The sequence below is a fragment of the Lagopus leucura genome, unplaced genomic scaffold, assembly GCF_019238085.1.
Source record: "Lagopus leucura isolate 7727_CA_CO unplaced genomic scaffold, USGS_WTPT01 Super-Scaffold_100001, whole genome shotgun sequence".
NCBI classification, from domain to species: Eukaryota; Metazoa; Chordata; class Aves; order Galliformes; family Phasianidae; genus Lagopus; species Lagopus leucura.
Window position 1 is genome coordinate 13,243,660 of NW_024962262.1, and position 24,384 is coordinate 13,268,043.

Consider the following 24,384-nt stretch of genomic DNA (forward strand, 5'->3'; position numbering starts at 1 on the left):
AGATCACAGAGTACAAAACTGCTGATGACTCAAAGAGATGGCCAACAGGGAGGAGTAATGTTAAGAACGTAGATGCACTTTCAATTTCATTTAATGCCATTTAGCACATTAATATGTCTGCTGGTGCCTGTGGGACCTGCTCATTTCAACAACTAATATTGAAGAACATCTGCACTAGCACAGAGCTCAGCAGCAAGTGGAGGCAGCAGCACGTGGGAAGACCATCGGGGAAGCAGCGTTCATCGCTGCTGTGAGTTCATGGTTTAAATCAATCAAAATGTGGGGGCTGGGGAACCAGGCACAAACACCTACAAGCTGCCTCCTCTCCTTGTGCAGATGGCAATCCTGCTAGCAGCACCCACGTTAGGTCCCCCTGCAGAACAAGCAGAGCAGAACTGGGGATTTTGGCTGGTTCTTACGTGCTGGATCCAGAAAGGTTGCCCCAAATGTTGAATATCTGTTGCAGCTTCACCCAGAGAGGCCAGTCCTCCATTACCTTGAGCCACTGCAGAAGGGAGAGTTCTGGTAGCAGTGTCTGCCCTGCTGATCGGTTCAGATGCAGTCAATTGTTGAACACATGGCACGGGTCCTGGGCACCACACAAGAGCATATTCCAGCCCCTCAACTGGCACCTCTGTAGGCTCTCCAGTCACCATCATTTTGGGACTGCTCCTGGATTTACAATTTCTTTCCTGCTCTCGCCTTCCAAGATCAGATAGAAAGCAGGAAAAAAAAGTTTCTTAGCTGTAGTTTTGAAATGGTATTTCTTCGTTGTCTCACTCTTCTTCATCTTGAATGCTGCAAGGCTGGATGAGCTGAGTGGTCTTTTCCAACCTTAATGATTCTTTGATTCTAAGTCAAACGAAGCACGTTGGCTTTCCTAATCTTGTCACTCATTGGCTGAAAACTCCACTGCCAGTTTCTCTCTACCACTCTCCATGTTTTCACACAAATCCCCAAATACAACCTCATATACTCTCCTTCTACGCTAATCCTGCTAGATTAGATATCCTGCTAGATAGAGATCCTACTAGATAGAGATAATCCATTCCCTCTGAAATGGAGCAGTCATTTTCACTTACACTAATCAAATAGCATAACATAAGTTCCTTAGAAGCATTAACAGTTGTTCTGTTCAAACTAGACAATTGTATCAGTAAACAAGAGTTGCATGGCATTCTCTGGCATGGTTTTAGAAGACCACAGGAAGGTTTGTCACTATCTTAGCAGCTCAAATGGGGCACAAATGCAACGAAGAAGTCCAGCTTCCAGCGAGCCAAGTCTTCCCATCCTACATGCCTGCAAACATCAGTCTGCAGAGGACTTGAACAGCATGGGAAGGACAGCAGTACGTAAGGCTCTGGCTATTCCTGGGAAGGAAACAACTTATCATAGAAACAACTTATCATAGCCAGCAAAGAACTCTGGCTTCCTGGGCTCCTGTCAGCATCTTCAAATACCTCCTGCAGCAGTAAGCAAGCTGGGTCCTGCTCATAGAATCTGGGGAGACAGAAGTCACTGGCAGGATTTATAAGAGCACACACAGAGCTGTGGAATGTGACTGGTGTTTTAAAAAGCCTTGGTTGTCCACCTGCTGGGATTGGGCAGATTGTGCTGCAAGAGGCTGAGCACCAGCAGGAAGCACATCTGTAGAGAGGAGTTTACACAAACAATTGATAAGAACAGTCTGAGCAAAATTAAAATGCATGACATGCATAGAGGGTCACTTGTTACACAAACCTGAGGCATTTGATCCTCCTCCTAAGCTTTTATTGCTTGAAAGTGCACCAATAATGAAATATTTGCTTTTAAAATAGGTCATTGATTTTATTACTGTGTGCAAAAGCAATGGACCCATCTGAAGAACTGGAAGGAATGTGACAGTCATGCTATAAAATCTCACCTACTTCATTCACAGACACACTAAGAAGTTCTTTTCCACTGTTTTCTTTGCTCTGTTTTTTAACACACGAGCTCTGAGAATATAATTAAGTGGTCCTGTACCACCTTCCTCCCTGCTCCCTCCCAAAAAAGGATGCTGAACATGCAACCCTACAATCTACATTTCAAAAATGGGGGAACAGAGAAACAGACACCTTAAGAAATCTTCCCCAAGCACAAGGGAACCCTGTCAAAAAGCCACCAATAACAACATGCTGTTTAAAAAAACGGCATACATAAGACCTTCTAAATCATGACATGTCTTCAGTCAGTAAGATAGGTCACTGCTTGGTACAAATTAAAACAATGCTTTTATTGGTATGCTTGAACACAAAACATAGGTAACACTAAAAAAAAAAGCATAAGATATATCTATTTCCTGATGTACCTAGCAGACAGTTCTCTTTTTCCCTCAGTCGTCACCTAGAAGGGACTGTCATCTTTCCCACAGAACTGTGTATCTAATAGCCCTTGTTTTAAGGTTTTCTAGCTGTGCTGATCTGTTCCCATGAAGTCTCAAGGCTGTGATGAACTGTTTTGGCTGTTCTTCCTAAAGCCTGACTGCCAAAGGAGCACAGTGTCTGTGCACCAATCACTACACAAGCACTGCACGACTTTAGAGCCTCCCAGGTGAAGTCCTGAAGGATGACAGCAGAAGTGAGAGCATGAACCTGGTTCTACTTGGATGCAAAAAAACGGAAGTTACAGGTTTCTCTGGGACACGTTGCCCTTCCAAGTCATTGAGGCTTAGAAGAACCACAAAGCTATCAAGAAAAAGCAAGTCAGAACGTAAAAAGATTTCTAATAAAGATTAATCTAATCCAAGTTTATTCTATAAATATTTTTTTTTGTCAAAAGACAAACATTTATAGAAACTTAAAAGAAATATTCCTTTGAAAAACAAATGGAGCTAAGGAAAATTACAAAGTATTGGTTGTTTTCATTTAAATTTAACCTTGCAGAGTTACGCTGTGCTCAGTCCTGTCTGCAAACCCATGACAGCTCCCTCACTGCAATCACTCTCCTCCGTTGTTCTCTTTTGCTTCATGAGCAGTTTCCTTAATCACTTTTGTCTTCTACTTGGTAATGTCTATATTCTGGCTTCAGCTCCCATGTGTTTTTGTGGGTCCCCTTCACGTTGTAGATGCCTATTTCTCTTAGAATTTCTTTCAAGTATATCTGAAAGGAAACAAGACAGCAAATTACAAAGACAGGCAACTGCCACAGTTCATACCTGATGTTCAATCTTCCACCACATCGCGTTGACTTTGCTAACACAGAGAAGACAAGGGGCAATAGGTACAAGCTGCACAATGAGAGATTTCATCTTGATGTAAGGGACATTTTTACAATGGGAGCAGTCAGTTGCTGGGACAACCTCTCCAGGGCCATGGTTGAGTGCCCATCACTGGATGTTTTCCAGATTTGGTCGGAGGAGGTTCTCAGTGATCTCGTCCAGGCTCCCTTTTCCCACGAAGGGAAGGACCTGCTGATATTTCAAATTCTCTTCCATCCAGTGACCCTAAAAAACGGCACACTTGGAAAATCAAATGACTGAGACATACCCAACGTACCCAAAGTGTCAGACATGCAGTTGGTCTCAAAATCTGTGCACGGCTACATTTCCTGCTAAGTGACGAAGGCGTGGGGGTGCTGCTTTGCTTTCTGCTTCGGAAGCTTGCTGCCATGCCAGACGTTAATGGGGCAGATGGCAGATCTGCATGAGGAGCACTCCCGGAGGTGGCTGTCACACAGCTCCGTCACCACAGCCCTATGGACATGCTCCTGGCTCTTGCTCCCTGTGCAGTCACATCAATGCTACTGTCTCAACAAAGTAAGGCATTATAAAAGCCTATTTCAGGCCCTTGGCTTTTCTCAGCTCCATCTGACCTCTACATACACGTGTCTTTCCTTGCACGGCTCCCTGTGACCTTTGCTATGAAATTCATGCAGCTTGCCTTAATGTGGCCACTGTGCCTTTTGGTAAGTTGCAGTTACCACACAGACCTTCCTGCTGGAGTTTCACAAGCCAAGCTAAAAGCTCCTGGCTTACAGTAGGAGAATCAGCTTCCTTACATTAGGATTTTCAGTACCTTTAAACCCGCTGTCATATTCTGATCCGACCAAAGCCTCAAGCTGTTGGTTTTCAGCTGTTTTGCAAAGCTTTCAGCATTTTATTTCTGCCTTGTTTTTAGGGAAGTGTTGAGTAGGTGCCAGAGAATTTCCTAATATATTCAAATATTAAGACTAAGCAGGGAAATTAGGGGAGAAAAAAAAAAAAAAGTAAAGCTACGATAACCAGTAGCACAAACTTTTACATAAGACAGCTCACAAATATTGCCCTCCTTTCCTCCTTGTAATAAACATCAATAATTTGTTGCATTTTTTAAAGAGCCATCTCCCTGCTTGCTTGTTTAAATATTTATCAGTGCTGACTTTGGAGGATCACCATGGCAACTGCAGGCCACAGTTTAAGAATCTCCACATTAAAATCACAACTGCTTTAGTCCGGATACTTCAATCCTCACTGAGTGCATATACAGATCGGGAGCTATGGGAACCCTGGTATATTCTGTATCTCCAGTTACACTAAGTGAAAATATCAACATCTTCCAAGTCATTAATGGCAAATATTTGTTGGTGACAGTAAAGAAGAACTGCCTGATCTCTTCATAGAATCACAGAGTTGCTAAAGTTGGAAAAGACCACAAAGATCATCCAGCCCAACCATCAGCCCATCCCCACCATGCCCACTGACCACATCCCTCAGTGCCACATCCACACGGTTCTTAAGCACCTCCAGGGACCTTCCTTACACTCTGTTCATTTTTCCCAAATGAAAAACCTGGGAAATGAAAATTATTTGCAGTGACTAAAAAGAAAAGTTCTTTTTTTTTTTTTTTTCAAGAAAGCTGTTGTTATTCTCTCTCCAGTTACACATAAAAATTTACAGAGCCCAAAATAGCCTGATCCCACACTAACAATGATACTTCACTGAAGGCTCATGTAGCAAAAACGATCCTTTAAAAAGACACCCCAAAGCAATGAGATTGCTTAAAAGATCACTTTGTCCACATTAGAAAGATGCCCACACCGGACTGCAGGCACAAACTAGCTCCTCAGGGTCTGCTGTTTGCCTGAGGCAGCTGTGCTTCTGCTCACCGCAGGGATGACTTCCTTCAGTTTTGGGGCACGCACGATGCAAAGCCCAGCAGGTGGCAGCAGTAGATCGGTGTGAGGCTCCTAACACACCTTCCCAATGCAACTTGATGTAGAGATGCTGTCACTGTTTGACAGTTGGGCCCATACGACAAATCTGCTCAATAAAACAGCAGTGAAAGTGCAAGCACTTTTCATGGAATCACAGAATCATAGAACGGCCTGGGTTGAAAAGGACCACAATGCTCATCGAGTTTCAACCCCCTGCTATGTGCAGGGTCACCAACCAGCAGACCAGGCTGCCCAGAGCCACATCCAGCCTGGCCTTGAATGCCTCCAGGGATGGGGCATCCACAGCCTCCTTGGGCAACCTGTTCCAGTGAATATTTCTGTACACTGATGCTGCTACTGTGGAATGTTTTTTTTAAAAGGTGATCAGAGCAGGTGGAAAAGCTATTATGTGAGTGCATGTAGATGTGTACGCTTGCACATCCAGTGCCTTGTTTGCTATCATTGTGTATGCATGTGTATTAGCTTTTGGTAGTGTCACCAACATACTTCAATAGATGGCAGCGTGGGTGGGAGAAATACGCTCAGATTCAAGGTTAAATTCTACCATGTGGACAGATTCATGAGAATTAAATACAAAATGCACCCAGTCACATGAAGCACAGCAAGACACAGTTACTGTGCTGAGAGACCCAACCTGCAGCGTGGGAGCTAGGTCCCAAGGTGGGAATGGGGAGAAGCACAACACGGTGAGCGAATTGCTGCTCCTTTGTGGCACTGCCTTTGGGTGATGTTCTGCACGATGTGATTCACAGAATCAATCACAGAATCATAAAGGCTGGAAAAAGCCTTAAGGTCATTGAGACCAACTGTCAACCTATCGCCACCATGCCCACTAAGCCATATCACTGAGTGCCACAACTACTTGCTTCTTGAAAATCTATCTCCTATCTCACCTAACACTGCCTGCTTCATGCCTCCGTGCCATTCCACCCAGTTAACAGAAGGTTACTTTTAATTTCACAGAATACAGAATGGCAAGGGCTGGAAGGGACCTCATGGATCATAGATCTCCAACCCCCCTGCGACATGCAGGGCCACCAACCTCCCCATTTAGTACCAGACCAGGCTGCCCAGGGCCCCATCCAACCTGGCCTTGAACACCTCCAGGGACGGGGCATCCACAACCTCTCTGGGCAGCCTGTGCCAGCACCTCACCACTCTCTCTGTAAAGAACTTCCCCCTGACATCCAACCTCAATCTTCCCTCCCTCAGTTTAAAACCATTTCCCCTTGTCCTGCTGTTATCTACCCTTTCAAAGAGTTGATTCCCCTCCTGTTTATAGGCTCCATTTAGGTACTGAAAGGCTGCAATGAGGTCACCTCACAGCCTCCAATTTCAGCTCATTTTCAGATGCAGTTCCCCAGGCAGTGCCACTTCTGCCTCAAACTTTCTAGACTTCCAAGAATTTCAGTTAGACAGAAAACTAAAACGGAACAAATTAACCCAATGTGATGAGTGAGATAACAGTTCTGCCACAAATAAGGGCAGTACAAGCCTGCAGCGACTGAGGTTTGAAACTATCTGCCATCTCTGCTCCGAGTGGAGGAACTAAAAGCAGAACTGAGAGAAACATTTTTGAAAAGCTGAAGGAGGCATTCACTTCCAAGCTCTAAAAACCTTTCTGAAACTTCAACAAAAAATAAAATCAAACCAGAATTAGCATAACCATTACTTAAAGCTGAATGTAGGAAAAAACTGTAATCAACCTACACTATTTTGAAAAGCAACGTTTCTGATTAGATGACTGGTTCCACTCCTTCCTGGTTCCAAATGCTCCAACTATTTGACTGCTCACACAAAAAGCGTATTTCCTTCTCAGCCATTAAGCCCAAATGTGGAATTACAGCAATATTTCTAGGCAGCACTGCATATTTGCATGTGGGTAGGTGACAATGGATTTGCCTAATACTGCAAATTGTTACTTTTAATTAGGAAGAAAGCCAAATAAAACCAGGCTTCTCTAAAACAAGAGGAGTTTGCATCCAGAAATGACTTGCTTTGTGATTGCACAATCCCAAAATAAAGATGGCAGCAACTTCCTCTGAGAGATGCAATATATTCTGCAGCAAGGATTCCATTTACTATTTACATTTACTACTGCATAAGAAAAATACCCTCATTTATTTATTATTTTCCTGGCAGAGTCTTTGATTCCTTTAAGTGTATTTTACATATTATTAGTTAGAGTCCACTGGTTGGCAACCCTGCACGTAGCAGGGGGGTTGAAACTAGATGATCATTGTGGTTCTTTTCAACCCAGGCCGTTCTATGATTCTAGAGATGTAGGCGCCCAGGAATTCATTTCAACAAGAGCTGCAGCAACCACAACATTTTTCCCTCACTTCTGAAAATAACCTCAGCATTTAGAAATCAGAGAAGAAATTACATATCCAGAAAATCTTAGACGCTATGACAGAAAATGAAGCAGTGAACACTCAGCAGAGATTAATTAACAGCCAACCTCTGTGCAGCATGTGTGCGCCTATTCAACCTGTTGGCATTTATGATTTTTCTTAGGAGGTCTGGCTGCTCTGTGAACAATTGGGTCACAGTGAGCACTGGGAACAGATACTTCATTTTCAGTAAGAAATACAAGTTTCACATTGGAGGTTGAAGCCCTCAGCATTAGAGAAAACCCGCGCACAGAGTGAAAACTGGCTGAGCAGCAGGAGATGATGGGTAGTGTTCTGAAATGGAACTGAATGCCATCAGCAACTCCTAACAGAAGTTTTTAAAGGGAACACAGTTGGGAAATTATCACAGCTTTACTTTTGAATTTATCAGTATATTGGCTATTCAGTGAAAGAAGAAAGGCACCAGGAAGAGGGTTTGATTCAGTTAGAGCATCCAAGCGTGAGGATGCTGTAAGGGCACCAACACCTAAGGCAAAAGTCCTCCAGGGAATTAACAAGAAATCCCAATTCTTACAGTTTGAAACTGAGACTGCACAGTCCTCTTTGAGGAAATGGTCTAACAGCTGGCTGATCTCAGGAGCCCTCAGCTAATTAGGAATAGAGGGGCTGCCACCCAGACCCTGCATACACAGACGGTGCATTGTGCTACGGGCAGAACACATTCAAGAGCATAAATTTACAGCAGACACACATAGGGAGATTTACAAATTCATCATAAATGTAATAAAAGTATTCACCTGAGGTACTTTGCAAATACAGAATACAAAACTGCAAGAAACTTGTGTCAGAAGCACAGCTTTTGCAGGCTCCTTGGAGATGACGCAGAGCAACAGGTACACTCCAGAGGTAAACTGCATTGCAGGAAGATGATGACTTTTGTTCCCCCATGGCTTAAGTGGGAGTTGCAGAAGACTATTTCTAGCTGAAGTCATGTTAGATGGGATAAATCTGCTTCAGCTCACATTGAGAGTGATCAAGATAGTGACTGTCACACCTATCTCTTATTAAGAAAAAAAAATTTCTTGCCACTGCTTTCATGCCTTTCTCCTCCTCCTTCCTCCTTCTCCTTTTCCATCAGCTGCAAGCCTTCTATGCCACACAGATAAGGAGCTGAATCATTAGATAAATCAATGAAACAGCAGAAAGAGATAAATGATCCAAGTAGTTTCTTCCAGGTTACTACAACACTGTGAACCTACATGTATTTGAACTGGGAAACATCTCTGTGCAGTTTCTTGACTGAACGCACTGTGTACCTTATACTATACAAATCACTGGTACTGATCCACTTATCTTAACCATCAAATGAGCAAAACTGGTAAGCATTTCTATTCTCCCTCTATTCTTTTGCAGAGAAGTATTTTTTTCTACTTTTCTATTTTTTTCCAGCTATCACTGTTCCTTTTTCTGCTTTAGCTCTGTTAACTTTTGAAATTGTAGCTCCATTTGATCTTAAACACAATTAAGTTTCCCTAAGTCTTCTGAAAACTCAGCAGGGTTGTAGAGAGACATCAAAGTCAACAGTAAAAAACATCCAAAGTACAAAAGATACCCTCATATCCACCGTGGAAAACAGGCAACAACAGATGCTACAAGCGCTGTTCAATGGAAGCCACTGATGAATAAAAGAAGGACAACTTCAAACTAAAGATCAGGAGCATGGGCAGGTGTTTGGAGCATGACTGTGGGTGAGGCTAAGGTGATACAGATCATAGGAAATCAGATTTTGTTAGTCCTACCAAATAACCACACAGCTTCTGCAAACACTTCTAATTTTATTGTGCTAGAACTTTATCTCCTCTGTGTGCCCATCTGCAACAAAGCCAGGAGACAGGAGACAAAAGAATCAGCTATACAATTTCCTGACCTGCCATCCCATTTCCTCAAGAGCTACAGCAGCATTTGGTAAGCAAGCAAAAATTACCGATTCTGTCTGTTGCAGTATCTCCTCACTGTATCCTGGTCTATAAGGAAAGCTTGAAGAGTAGAAGAAGGGAAAGAACTGCGAAGTTTGTGTTGACAGAGAAAGGAGCTGGCAAACACTGAAGATTAGCACAACCACCACGTGAGTGTAGGTCTTCATGCTTTTCTTGTTTGTGTATCCAAAGAAGTCTTTAAGAAAAGCAAACAGACACTCGAACCCTCTCTACTTTAAGATTTCTTCTATTTGTAAAGGAAATTAAGAGCTTTTGCAGGTGCTGACATTATGCTCAAGTTCCTAGCATGAACTACTTAGAGAAATAACACTCACAGAAGACACGGAAGCATTACAGAATTTGGTTTCTAGTATTGAAGAGAACCTAAATAAACAAGAGATCAGGTAAGTTACTCAAACCACCTCTCTCAAAAGTTTACTCACTGCAATGCTTTGTATCCTATGCAGTTCAATAAGGGCGCACTTAAAAGCTGCTGATTTCCATTAGTTGCAAAAAAAACCACTAAGAGATTTGTTTCAAATGCATACAGTGTGCATTAAACTATTTTCTGGATATGGAAAGTAAACATAATGTTAACTACTGAAAATGCTTATATTAGAAGACTACTAGTACATACCACTGGCTGTTTGGTTATGTCCACCAGGTCTTTAATGTTGTAATACTGATGTTTCTCAAAGGCTGAAAAGAGCATGTCCAATACTTGTTGTTTATCAGCTCGAGCCCGTTTTCCATCTTCTTTCTTTTTCTTTTCATATTCAATCTGTTAATGAGATGCAAAACATTTTAAATACATTCATATGTAAAACCATGTGATTCTCAGCACTGAATATTAAGACACCAAAATCTCTATATAATAATAAAACACTCTTCAGTGCTTTTTATCTGAAAATTTTTCTTTTGAGCACTCAAATATTCCTCTATGAACATAAACTAAGCACTATGTCCTTGCACAGCGAGCTTTTCAGATATGTATCTCTGCTTTAAAAACAAACAAACAAACCAAAACACCAGAAGCAAAGCCTGCATGATGTGCCCAAACCTGAAGGGAGAATTAATATTAGTACAAGCATCCAAACTGAGCTAGTGCTTTTGTTCCACCTCTGTTGATATAATAACAATAAACAACCTCCAAATTGCCACGCTCATGAAAATCCACAGAGCAACACAGCTGCACCATGACCACAGACATCACCTGCTCAAGGCATGCTTAGCTGCTCTTTGGACATTGCCTCATCCGTTCCAGAAATGGCACTCGAGACAATTACTCCACAAATAGGAAAACAGAATTCTGAGTACCATGAACAAACTTACTGTTGTCTGAAACAAAAACTCTAAGCAAGTACAGGCCCTCATCATCACGTATCATCCTATTTTAGGATATATATTAAAAATGTTTAATTGTTACAATCTATGCAAGTTAGCCATATATTTTTGCAGAAACTTTTATCCAACCGCTAAAAATGCTTTTTGTGTTTCACCAACTTCATCATCAGAAGCAAGACTTGCACAAACCAGCATAGATCAAAGCAATAACAGACACTACTGAGCACCAATGGCAGAATTTGCCCGTACATTATACCCCATTCACCCTCAAAAACATCCTCAATAGCAGAAAACCATCAAACTCCCCAGAACAGTACTGCATTTCACATGATCAGTAGATGCTTTCAAGCAAAGTCTATGAAAAGCAGCATGACATAGCAGAACAGAACTTGTGCACTGGATAAAGACCTGGTTGCCTGTGGGATAATTTCATACAAGTGGCATCTCTCCTCTGATGTCTCAAACCTGATCCTGAAGGAAGTTTTTCAGAGAGGAAGCCTACAGATGAAAATTCACAGTTCTACTGGAGACTGAAAATCATCTTTTTGACGGGAGATATTAATTTCATTCCACATTTTTCCTGTACTTCATTGCCAGCTAACTCCCTTCTTCTTTCTGATTGAAAATAGGCTGTCTCTTGCTATCTGTCTCAAAGAGGATAAAGCCTGTTACTACTTTTGCTCTTGTTCACAGGTCTCTGGACAGAGACACCTTTCCCTTTCAAATTCTGAAACAGACTTCATTACTAAATGAATGTAGAGCAATTGCTTCCAATCTGTAACTTGAAGGTTGTTCCTTCAGCTAAAAACCTGGAGGGAAGCTTAGGCATTCAAATACTTGACTGTTTTTCCAAGTATATATTAGTGCTATAAAAGATACAGCCTATCTAATTCAATTAATTTGCATCCACTGATACATTTTGGTGCAATTATTTAAATCTTGAGTCTCTGTATTTCAAAAAAAAAACAAGAAAACAAAAAAGAACAAGTCCTTCAAAACAGCAATAGCTTTGTAATGGTAGTAAACTGTAACAACAAGTAGAACAGCTTTATGTACATCATCTTGGTTGCTGTTATCTGGAACAGGACTGCTACACAGCACAGAAACTAGACTACAACATAAATGTAGGACATTGCCCCTGCTACAAGTAACAGTTTGTCAAAATATCTGCTGCTTCTAAAAGTCCAGCAGACTAATCATTAGGGTTGCCTGTTGACCTTGGAAAGATTTCAATTGTAAGCTTTGGAAACTCCATTGTGGATTCAATTTCTTTTTTCTCTTGGCAAAGTCTCACAATACTGCAAAACTACCAAAACAAGATACAGCCAGGATCCATTAATATAGTAGAAAATAACTACATAGCTTATAGAATGACAGTGTTCTTCTGGCTGTAAGGCTGAAATCTTTTCCAGGGATGTACTCAGAGTTATCTGCCTTGCAGCTCCGCTAGCAAAACAGCTGGCCAATTCTCTGCTGGTATATTTATATGGAATTTGGAGGGGCAGGGAAAATCTCATTCGTCTAGAAGTCTGCAGTGAGTCCAATGAAGGGATACCAAAATGGGAAAGGGCCTGAATCACCTCTCCCATGAGGAGAGATGAGAGAGCTAGGACTGCTCAGCTGGAGAAGAGGAGGCTCAGGGGGATCTCATCAGTGTCCATAAATCCCTGCGGGAAGGTGTCAGAGGCTGCAGCCAGGCTCTGTCAGTGGTGACCAGCACCAGGACCAGAGGCCATGGGCACAAACTGGAGCACAGGAGGTTCCCTCTGAACACCAAGAGCCCTTCTGTGCTGTGCAGTAACAGAGCACTGGCACAGGCTGCACAGAGGCTGTGGGGTGTCCTCCCTGGGGATCTCCCAGAGCTGCCTGGACGTGGCCCTGGGCACCCTGCTCTGGGTGTCCCTCCTGGGGCATGGGATGGAGCAGAGGGACCCAGAGGGCCCTGCCAGCCTCAACTGTGCTAGAATTCTATGAGTCTACTATGGCCTACAGCACTTCTCCAAGTTCTGCTAGTGAGCATGAAGAGTAGAAAGTAGGAGGAGACTTGTCTTTGGTTGCATGAAACATAGGATAAAACACAACATAGGTGAGACTGCTGGCCCTTTCTGCTACCTGCAAGATAAACAGCACACTAAATTGCAGATTGATTGCCAAAATGTTCACACATCTTATCTTTGACATCTCTGACAGTGGTCAGCTTTTGATGTACATTTGGCTCATGTCAGCACTTCCTAAGATACATGATGACATATGAAATATTTTTCCTGCCAGAGTAATCATCTCTCCACAGGAAGCATCTATGAATTATGCAGCTACCACTGTCAAGTCCTAACTCAGTGCATAACCATAGGGACTTGCCACTATAAGTTGTGAATACTGAGGAAAATGAGATATGCATGCTTTAAGACATGCATTTGGGATTTATTGCAGTATGACAGTCATCCCTTTGGTCTTAAATACATTAATATGCGACATCCCAGACTACAGTCTAGTTCATACTTCATTCTAACATCAAAAAGTAGCTGTAATGATCAGAATTCCATTAAACTGTCTGGTTAAGAGACTGTATTTGCAACTACAAGAACAATTTTGGTTTCTATTTTCTAGTATTATTTGTATTAAAAATCTTTGCTTTGTAAGCTGGAGAAAGCTGATGGGAACAACCCACTGTCATAAGTAATGAAATTGGAAGTGCTTCTTAATGAGTAAGATCACCACAAAGTGTGGCAGTATCATCTTTACATGGAAAGACACCAAGATAGAGACAGTACCATGTTATACTAGCTTTTAAGAAGAAAACAAGTAAACAGCAACCCAAATATTACCAAAAACAAGCAAATGTAGTTATGTACATCAGATATTTTTTGTTCTTTGACTGAAAACTGTTTCAGATTTTTTTCCCTTTGGTAGTTCACAGTCAAGCACAGGAATCGTCCTGTAGGATTTATCATATGTTTCCTTCAACATAAAAGGAAAGAAGGAACTGCACTTTTACTGGGTCTTCTTCAAAGATCCAGCTTTCTTGAGCCTGACTTTTCAGCCTTCTCTGACTGGGGATTCACATCATTTTCTAGTTTTTCTGTGCAGCTGCTGGCATTGGCAAACAACACTGCACTGTGTTGTCCATAGAGCACTACTACATTTAAGACACTGGCGTATGCCAACAATACTAACATTTTCAATGCATGCAGAGTAATCTATTACAAGAGGAAGAGAAGAATTATCCAGCTTTAAATTTGTTGCCAGACAAGCTTCTGATACATCAGAGGTCAAGTCCAGAGAAATGGTACGAGAGATGAAGGCATTTTTATTTTCAATGCTTGACTGAGTTCTGGTTTCCTGTATAACACCTGAGGTCACTTTCCAGTGTAAAGACCTCTGTACTTGGTTTTGGGGATAGTAACTTCTCTCTGAGTTAAAAGTACAACAGCTGAAAGATGTGGTGTGAAAGATTACAGACTGCATGGCTCTGCTACAGAAGCAGCTATTATGTCTGCTCTTCCCAACCCTTCAGTGATTTTCTACCTCCCCAGAAACAAAAATAAAAGGAACACAAAGAATAAAAACACAAAGAATAAAAAGAATCAAGCTGCAACCTCCTCAAGTAGGAAGGTCAAGCTGAAGTGATGGAAGAAAACAATCCCATCTTTTTCTGGTTTCTGGCTTGTTTTTAAGGGCCAAGAACAAGAGCCAGGCATTGAGGTTGTTCATCCTGTACGTGGTAGGGCTGCAGGAATAATGAGTAAATAACATGGAGCGATAAGGAAAGATACGGTGACTTCCAAAACAATCTCTAAAAATAATGAAAAAAGTCACAGTACCATTTGTGCCTCTTCAAATGAAGTATAGTGAAAATGTGCTCAGCTACAACTCTCTCCATGTGGAGAAAAAAAAACAACATTAATTTTAAAATTGATGTTTCCTACACAAAAGAAAAAAGTAACAGGAAGGAAATTCTCAAAGCTGCCTTTACTGATGCAAGGTCTCTGACAGGGTCATTTCGTGACTAGGAATTAAATACTAACGTGAACAAAAGTCTTCCTATAGAACAACATGAAGTGGTATTTTAAACTGAGCGATCTGTTTTTGCTGTAGATTGTGCTGCTCAGCATTCCTCTTTCTCCATTATTTTTTGTGACTCAGCAACTCTTCCCCAGTAGGAATTTTTATTTTACAGCCTCCTGATTCTCCAAAGCAAACCGAGTGGAAGTGTTTGGTTTCCCTATAAAAATACAAAGTGAATATTCGAAAATATTCTAAAAGTCTTCATTCATTAATGTATAAAACCTACTCACATACAAAACTGGTGACCTAACTCCCCCTTTGCTGAAAACAAGTTATTTGCAAGAAGTGTCTCAGCTGCCTGTGTTTTAATTAGCAACACTCTAGCATTACCTCCAGCTTCAGCAACAGCCACCACTGTTGTTTAGAAACACTGAGCACATTGTGAAGCGTGTTTAAAAGAAAACCACATTGTTTCAGCTGCCATTTTCTTCTTTCGCCTTGTGAATACACTGTTTATAGCAAGTTACAATGCATTCTTTCATTTTTTCCCCTTCTATTTTCTTTGCTAACAAGATGTTTAAAGAAATAGACTTAAAACACTTTCTGAGAGCCATATGACAGAATATATGTATATTGGAAACTAATTAGATTTATTTAAAACTGTGTAGTTTTCAAATTTAAAGACCATTGAAATATGATTTGATTTCAAGGACGGATCATTTTAGAACATGCTGCCAAATGTAGAAGTTGTTAGTTTATCCCTGCAAGACTTCATACAGGAATCAATTTCTCTTTGTTTATCATCACAGTATGTTGCTCAACTTGCTGAAAAGCTGCCAAAATTGCCTTCTTGAAGGTATAATTAGTAGGAGAGCAAAGTATTACACCTCTTTGTTAGACAGACAATGTAAAAATGATAGATAAGGCATTATAAAGCAAAACTAAATTTAAAGTTTCATCTGAAGATGTTAGAAATATGTTTTAAAAGGTCTTATATCCTTTTTACTGTTATTACTCTTTTTTTATCTAACAAATCGCTTGATAATCAACAAAACAATTCCGGTGCGTTGTTCTATTGACTGAAAAACAGAGATTTTAGTCCTATGCAAAGCAATGGAAACCACACCATGCAATACAGAAGTGGAGCTCAACTGGTCAAATGCAAAGCTTCCCTTCTTAAATCTGTGTCTATTCATCTATGAGCTCACTACGTGGCTCCAGACAGCCACCACTGTCAACAAAATATTCCACAGACTGACTGAGGTGAAAAACAGGCCAGCATGTTCAAGTAGTGCTTTTGCATGCATGCATGAGTAATTGGAAGCCCTGCTGCTCACCCATTTACTCTTATTTTGCTGATGTCTTCTCACAAGTCTCTATTCTGTCCATGAGTTGCCAGTCATGCATGCATGACTGCCTCTTCCATGCATCACTTTCAATGGATGTGAGTGCATGCGACAGTACCAAGACCAATTACAAGATGAAACAATGGTCTTGGGAAGTAATAAAATACCCCAGAGGCAGAAGTCATTTTGTTTCCAGGAAGTTTTTGCAGTTGCCCTGAGGGCCAGTTCAAGGCTTACAAGCAGTTCTGCCTGTTTATGTAGGATGGAGATGAATGGAAATGTTGGGAATATATGAGCAAGGACTTAATCCTACCTTTTTAAGATTCTCCTCCACCTACTCCTGATGATTACTAAGTAAGAAGCATTGTTTTTAGCATCTGTTTTCAAGAATCTGACATAAATGTCATTTGTTATTCTAAATACTGCCTTGGAAAGGAAACAATTACACCTAGCTAGCTATCAACATTTATCCATACCTACATGCAAAGTAAATCCACAGTATCTATTGCTAAGCTGGGAAAAAAGACTCAGAAAGCTTTTCTATCTCTTGGAATACGAATACCAACCTCCAAAGTAAGAGAAAAGGTGAACAGGGAGTTCTCAAAGAAAACTCTTCTCACTTTGTGTTTAAAAAATGACTCCGTACTTCAGAACAGCAAAAGGATAAAATCAATTATTTTGTTCTTGCAAGGTCATAAATGCTCTATTTTACACTAACTATATTTAAAATAATTATGTCTGTTGCATGTATAATGACTGACATATTATCCAGTTTTTGCTGAAAGAAGTGATCTGAAAGTGATGGAGGGATGACCCAGCAGGGCCTAGAGAACTTTTCTGCTGTAGTGCGAACAATAATTAAGTCACAGAAAGATTCCAGCAGCTGCAAGAACATTAATATTGCAACCGTGTAGACATAAGCACCACTTGTAGATACAGAGAAAATGAAGGTCCCTTCCTCAGAGAAGAAAAGCTAAGCTGTAATCATGGCATATATTCTAATGGAATAGCAAATTCTTCTAGGGAAAAGGTAGATGTATTTAATTTGCACAAAAAGCAATCACTTACTAAAGACAGAACTGGTAGTCAAACAAGCTGTCACTATTTCCCCTCTACGGGTAATTTTTCTCCCTCTTCCTTCCATCTGTATGTTCATTTAGGAGCAGTCATATCTACGTCCCACAGTATTCTATCACTCCTCCCTTCAGGAAGCTTTATCCTTTCTTATTTCAGTAGGTGTTCATTCATTCCTCATAAACTCCCAAGAAGATGACTGAGTTACAATTAGTACACAAGAAAACCACAACTTTTTTAAGAGGCCTTGTGAAATCCTGGTTATATTGCTCAAACCTTACACAAGACTATACTCATATGAAATTGCAATTACATAGCAGGATATAACAGTGTGACTATTTTGATTAAATGTCATTCCCCTAACTGAAATAGCTATACTGCTACGATCATCTATCTATAGATCAGACTTTCAACAGTAACTACTACAGAACAGTCCCATGAGGAAGAGAAATGATTATTTTGGGTTCTGTAGAAATAGACATTTCAGAATAATGCTTAAATATCAGCCAGCATATTGTCATTTGTTTTATGTAAATAAAATCTTAATAAAAAGTGTAAAAGTTTAAGTGACTAACACACTGACTCACTTTTAGCATGACTTAACATTCCTCACATTCAACAGTAACAGTGATTATATATGCATACATACAAATTACTCAAAGAGGATCTTTAAGGAAAAGGACATTATAGTTTGTATGTACATCAACTGATCTGGAACAGCAGCGTGGGTGTAATATTGACAAAGCTAATGATGCAAATAACACGTACTATGAAGGTATGAAACTGTGAAAAATTACCAGCTGTTATTCTTCCCTACTCAGTTCCAGCAAAGGACTAGAAAATAAAGATTCATTTCATGTCTTTTTTACCCACCTCCATGTGGTATTTTATTTGTCTCAAAGGAGCGTTTTATTGCACTAAGGCAGAATTGCTTTTTATCCCCAAACTTTATATTTCAAAAAAAGACTAGAGGAAGAACACAATCAAGACATTAGAGAAGGTTTGGGTAAAGGCAGTTTGCCTTCTAGCAGGTAACATGAGAAGGTAAGAATGGGCAGACCTTAACCCCAAAGGTGATGTGGCTCTTGAGGCAGAAGGAAGATTCCCAGAAGAAAAACCTTGGGAGAAACAACATAACGTGGAAGATCTCCAAACACTGTGTCCTACTGTGAGCAACAGGGCTACAGAAAGACTGGAGTGATGACAGCAGCACTGCAATTGTGGAGCCTGGAGCCTGCTTAGGAGAAAAAGTGAAAGTATTCAAAGCTACTTACATTATATTGATGATTAGCCACAGGTTTATAATTGGTGGTTACTGCTTTGTCCAGTTGCTGTGATAACCTTACAGGTTTAGAAGATTCCTCTATCTGAAATCTTTAAAAGAAAAGAAAAATAGAATTAATAAAAACTTTGCACAAGCACACAAGCAAAATGAATTATAAAAATCTGCAAGTATGAACCATCTCTTATCAGAGGTGAGCTGCAAACAAATAATTCACTCTTTTGAACCTTTTCCTGCTCTTTTTGCTTGAGGAAAGCAAGGACATTAGATGTTACTGAAGATACTGAAGTACTGAAAACCAAGCAACTGTGAAGGGATGATACTAAAAGTTCTGTCTGAACAGAGACTTCAAAAGTCTGACACGTGTAATAAAAGCCCTTGCTTTTAAAAATGATCAAAATCAATGGAAATGAATGTCAAATTTCCCAGCTTACTTAACTGAGGGCTGGAAAAGCTTTTAATTTATTTCTATCAATACTCAGACAACAGTGAAAATGACCTTCTCTTAGATATTTTAATGTAAAAATGAAGATTTCTTTTGCCACAATAGAGCATCAAAGCACAAATAACCATTTGAAGTGTACTTTTAAAGACACGAAGACAAAGAAATCCACACAGGTTCAAACCAATGCACAATCATGTCTCAAAGAAACTGCTGACAAATGGTGACCTTGAGTATAGTTTGGGAAAGATTAGAAAAGTGCAGAGGTTTAACATACTTTGTTAAGTTCATCTCTAGGTACAGTAAATAGGAAATAAAATCAATCTTCCTTCATATATAGCTGGTACTGCTGAACTGTGTAGTTTTGTCCCATATGTATGTAGATATGTATCTGCCTGTTTCCTTTTGAATTTTTGCAAACATGTCATTTGTTCTATAGTTTTATTATCCTTAAGTACAATACAGTGCCTTGTATTCTAGATTTCTAAATCAGAAGGTACATTGATGCCTTCTGTCCAAATGAAGCGTGTCTTCTTCTTAGCTTGAAAGTAAATCAATCCGAAGTTAAATGAGTGGTTAACATTTTTTACCACCATTCTAGCTCATAAAGGTACAAGTTTTTATCACAGGAGCTTGTCTTCTGGCCAATCTAATTAAACAATTTTAAAGATTTTAGTGATCTCATTACCAAAGGTCTCCTAAACATTTAACTTCCACAAAGAGGAACAGACACTACAGGAAAGCTAAACGCCTATATTTTCTACAAATCTTCTCCTCATTTTTATTTTTTAATATAATCTTGGCTATGTAGTGTGGCTTTATTCTTTGTTCTTACTTCAGGAAAACAGCCAAAGAATATCAGCCCTTCTGTAATTACATAACAGAATACTGCAAATATGGCTTGAACACATTTTCTCGGAAGAAAATGCTTTATAATGGTAGCATCAACCCCCCTCTAAATTCTTCATAAATTAGATATTTAAGCATGAAAATAATTGATAACTCTTTAGCCTAGAACCTGTGATGAACTTCATACAGCTGAATGCTAAAGGGCTCCTGCAGTTCTGGCATTTTAAAATTACAGCACAGGAAATTTCATCACAAATTTCAGTGCAGCTTCCATAAATTAATCTTTGCTCTCCTTCTCTTTGCACAGGAGAATTCCAGCAATTTCTTTCTTGACATTTTCCACTCCAAACTATTTGCTAGGCATAGTATTCATTTCTGTGTTTTTATTTTAACTTGCCAACTGCTGATTTTTAGAAGAATAGAAAACCGTATGTGTACAACTACTGCATTTCTCAGAGACTTCCAAAGACTGATGGCAGTGGAGTTACACATAACATGTGCAGCTCCCCAGAACGCAATACACAAAGCAAACAAAAACATTCTGCATGCTTAGGAAACAGGCTGAAATCCTACAATGTAAAAATGGAAATCTGAGTTTGTGAAATGACAGAAAAGTTCTGAAAGATCTACAAGGGTCCGGGGAGACCTCATCATGGCCTTCCAGTACTTGAAGGGAGCGTATAAACAAGAGGGGGAATGGTTGTTTATGAGGGTGGGCATTGATAGAATAAGGGGGAATGGTTTTAAACTGAGACAGGGGAGGTTCAGGTGAGATATTAGGAGAAAGTTTTTCACTCAGAGGGTGCTGACGCACTGGAACAGGTTGCCCAAGGAGGCTGTGGATGCCCCATCCCTGGAGGCGTTCAAGGCCAGGCTGGATGTGGCTCTGGGCAGCCTGGTCTGCTGGTTGGTGACCCTGCACATAGCAGGGGGTTGAAACTGGATGATCACTGTTGTCCTTTTCAACCCAGGCCATTCTATGATTCTACATGTACCAACTAACAAATGTTTCAGCTACAAACGTTTGTGTCTCAGATGGAAATTTCAGACATATCAGTGTTGTACTTCAAAATCTCTTCTACTTGGGCCAGTGGTTTGCAAATTATAACCTATAGATCTCATCTATAGAACACTGCCTAACGGTACAGTGCTGACTTTTCTTCCTGTTCCTAGCTGATCAAGTGCTGTAGTGAGAAGTACAAATACATGACACCCCCAGCACTGCTTTTTAACGCAAGCAAACACAGCAGTTGCAACACATCCGTATGGAAATTTAAATGGGAAGCACAGTGACTCATGAGGCAAACCTTTTTATTAATATGTATTTATTCAATGCATGCATCCTGCACTTCTCCCTAATGGCTGCCCTTCTCACTCCTTTTCTGAAGTGTTCAGAATCTCCTGCAGAATGACAGTCTATGATTGCCCTTCTTCTGCCAGATTTCCAGGCTCTACACGGTCCCAAATTACCAAACTGTTCATGTACTGAAGCACTGAAATTTGCTTAGTGCATAGCAAGGTTAAAACAAATACCCTGCAATCACTTTATCAAGGTAATTTGTTCATAAAGACACTATTTACAGTGAAAGCATAATGGGGCCATGATGGTGGAGGAGGGCGGAAGAGGTTCAAAATCCTGCCATCATTTTCCCATATTCATAAAGTAGTATGTCTGGGTAAATACATTCGACTTCTCTAATTTGTCTAGCTGTTGATTGAAAAAAAATTAATGAAACATATATTTATGTATTCTAATAATTACACACTACAAATTTGTAACAAAGGCTGTGAATTAGACATTATATTCATCTTTTAGACTGAAGTTTTCATGTTAGAGATACCACTTTAAAGTGCTCATTTCCTAAAAAGAAATTAAAAAGCAGTATTAAATGAAAAATATTACAACACATTTTAGACTGGCTGTTCTCAGAGTGGATCTGCTGAATTTTAATTGAAACTGTCAGTAAGAATAATTAAAAAAAAAAAAAATCAATAGGCATTCTGAGTCACTGGTGACCTTGATTTAAGAGAGCAGTCAGTGGCTTTTTACCTAGTACTCTTTATTACAATTTGCATGTGCGTGACAGTTAAAAGCCTTATCCAAAGATTTCAACTTTCCACATGGCTTCTGTTGAAATAGCAAACACTCATGCTGATACCTGGAGTAAAAAAAAATAAAGAGAATGCAGATTTTTTTTTTTTTTTCCAAAACTGCCAGTAAATTAATGACAGATCAGCCACCAGCTTGCACACTGTAGTTTTCTCTTCTACCCCCAAGGATCAAATATAGCTCTTCTGCCCTGAAATACAGCATGTAACCAGCATGGCATCAAATTCACCACGGTTATTTCCCAGTAAAATACATTTTATGCTGCAACTCTGATTTGTCATTGTGACTAGAGTTGAATAAGGGAGAAAATATTCAAGCAGGTTGGAAATAACTGTATAGGACTTGTCAACATGCAGCAGACTCATAAGGGGAGACAGATGAAGGCAATATGTATATTTGAATGAGATGCTCACTGGCTTTTAAATTCATGGATCTCTCAGCAACAAGAAAATAAAACAAAGGTAAACCTTAAAATAAACCTTTAGAATAGATTTCCTCTGATTAATCTTCCGCCACAAAACAAATGTTTCAGAGATTAGAAGCAGGTATTAATCAGAAGTGTTGATTGAGCTTCAGCTCTTGACATTTCTAAAGAAATTATTGTAAGGCTGAGACAGAACAGTTTCAAAAAGTTTTCATGCTTGATTTTATTTACACAGGGTTCTAGCAAGGCAGGAGCCAATACCACTGCTGTCCAAAAAGAGAGGTTGCTCAAGGTTGATCTGCATCTCCCTCTGCAACCTCATCTGACAGATGAACTTCAGAAATGCATGACCACTGCTCAAAGCTTTGGACAGGTGAGAAACACAGCTCTGGCTCTGCACAACTGTGCACCTTTTTTATTTTTTTTAATACATGAAAATGGCAACGAAGTTTTCTTCTTTGCCTTTTGATAGAATCATAGAAACCATAGAGTTGGAAGGAACCTCTAAAGCCCATCTAGTCCAGCTCCCCTGCAATGAACAGGGACATGCACAGCTACATCACGTTACCAGGGCCTGATCCAGTCTTGTCTTGAATGTCCCCAGGAATGGGGCATCAACCACAACTGCGGGCAACCTGTTCTAGTGCCTCACCACCCCCACTGTAAAAGACTTTTTCCTTATATCTAACCTAAATCTACTCTATTTAAGCTTGAAACCACTTCCCCTTGCTCTATCACAACAGACCCTGATAAAGAGCCTGTACCTTTCTTTCCTGTAGCTTCCTTTCAAGCACTTGAAAGGTCCCTCTCAAGTCTCCCTGGACACTTCCCCTGTCCATGCTGAACAGCCCCAGCTCTTTCAGCCCGTCCTTGTAGGAGAGGTGTTTCATCCCTTGGATCATTTTTGTGTCCCTCTCAGGATATGCTCTATGAAGTCTGTGCCGAGGACTCCACATCTGGACGCAGTACTCCAGGTGAGGCCTCACAGCACAGAGCAGAGGGGCAGGATCACCTCCCTTGCCCTACTGGCCACACTGCTTTGGATGCAGCCCAGGCTTTCTGGTTTGTGAGGGCACCTTGCTGGCTCATGTCCACCAGTACCCTCAGGTCTTTTTCAGCAGGGCTGGGCTCTATCCCTTCCTTCCCCAGCTTGCATTGGTTATAGTTTTTTTGTTTTTTGCTAAGTACAGGGATGTCCTAGAAAATCATATCCAAATCAAGCTAAGAAATTAAATAATATATGTAACAAAATGGGTTCCCGCCTACTTGTCTGCATTTATTTGAACCATACTTTGTTTAGGTTTAGGCAGTGCCTTTTCTGACTTCTTTCAAGTAGAAGCATTAATTACACAACAACTGAGTTGATGAAAGGCAAGAGACGGGTATTCCTAAGAGATGCTGAAACATCTCATCGAATCATAGAACATCACAAATTGGAAGGGATCACGAGTCCAACTCCCAACTACAAACAACAGCACCCAAAAATCAGACCCTGTGTCTGAGAGTGTTGTGTAGATGCTCCTTGAACTCCAGCAGCTCGTGCTGTGCCCACAGCCCTGGGCAGGCTGTTCCATGCCCACCGCCCTCTGGTGCAGACCCTGTCCCCAGCCCCCAGCTGCCCTCCCCTGTCACAGCTCCATGCCATTCCCTCAGGCCCTGCTGCTGTCACACACAGCAGAGATCAGCGCTGCCCTCCGCTCCCTGTGAGGAGCTGCAGCTGCCATTGAGCCGCCCCTCAGCTCCTCTGCTCTGGGCTCAGCACACCAAGAAATCTCAACCGTTCCTTGTAAGTCTTGCCCTCCAGACCCTTCACCATTTTCTTAAGGTTTTATAGTTCCATGAAGATTCCATGAAGATCACAGGAACTCATCACCCTGTGGGTCACATCCCACTGTAACAATCCCATGGCGCTGCCCAACCACAGCAGAACGACTTCATTTGTAAAAACACACATTAACTAATCAGAGAGATGACAGCCTGTCAACGACCCAAAGCTACCTGTCATA

At 40.6% G+C, this 24,384-nt stretch overlaps 1 protein-coding gene across 1 annotated transcript in view; it reads right to left on the reverse strand.

Annotated features, from left to right (window-relative positions):
• Window positions 1–2,233: 2,233 nt before the first annotated feature.
• The window catches only part of GTF2F2 (general transcription factor IIF subunit 2), a 91,070-nt gene continuing 68,919 nt past the window's right edge, over window positions 2,234–24,384 (reverse strand). The window contains exons 8-10 of the mRNA XM_042868591.1: window positions 18,546–18,645; window positions 10,140–10,283; window positions 2,234–3,120 (exon numbers count right to left, since the gene is read on the reverse strand). Coding sequence (XP_042724525.1) covers window positions 3,001–3,120; window positions 10,140–10,283; window positions 18,546–18,645 — 364 coding nt within the window. The 3' untranslated portion in view covers window positions 2,234–3,000. The remainder of the gene's footprint in view (window positions 3,121–10,139; window positions 10,284–18,545; window positions 18,646–24,384) is intronic.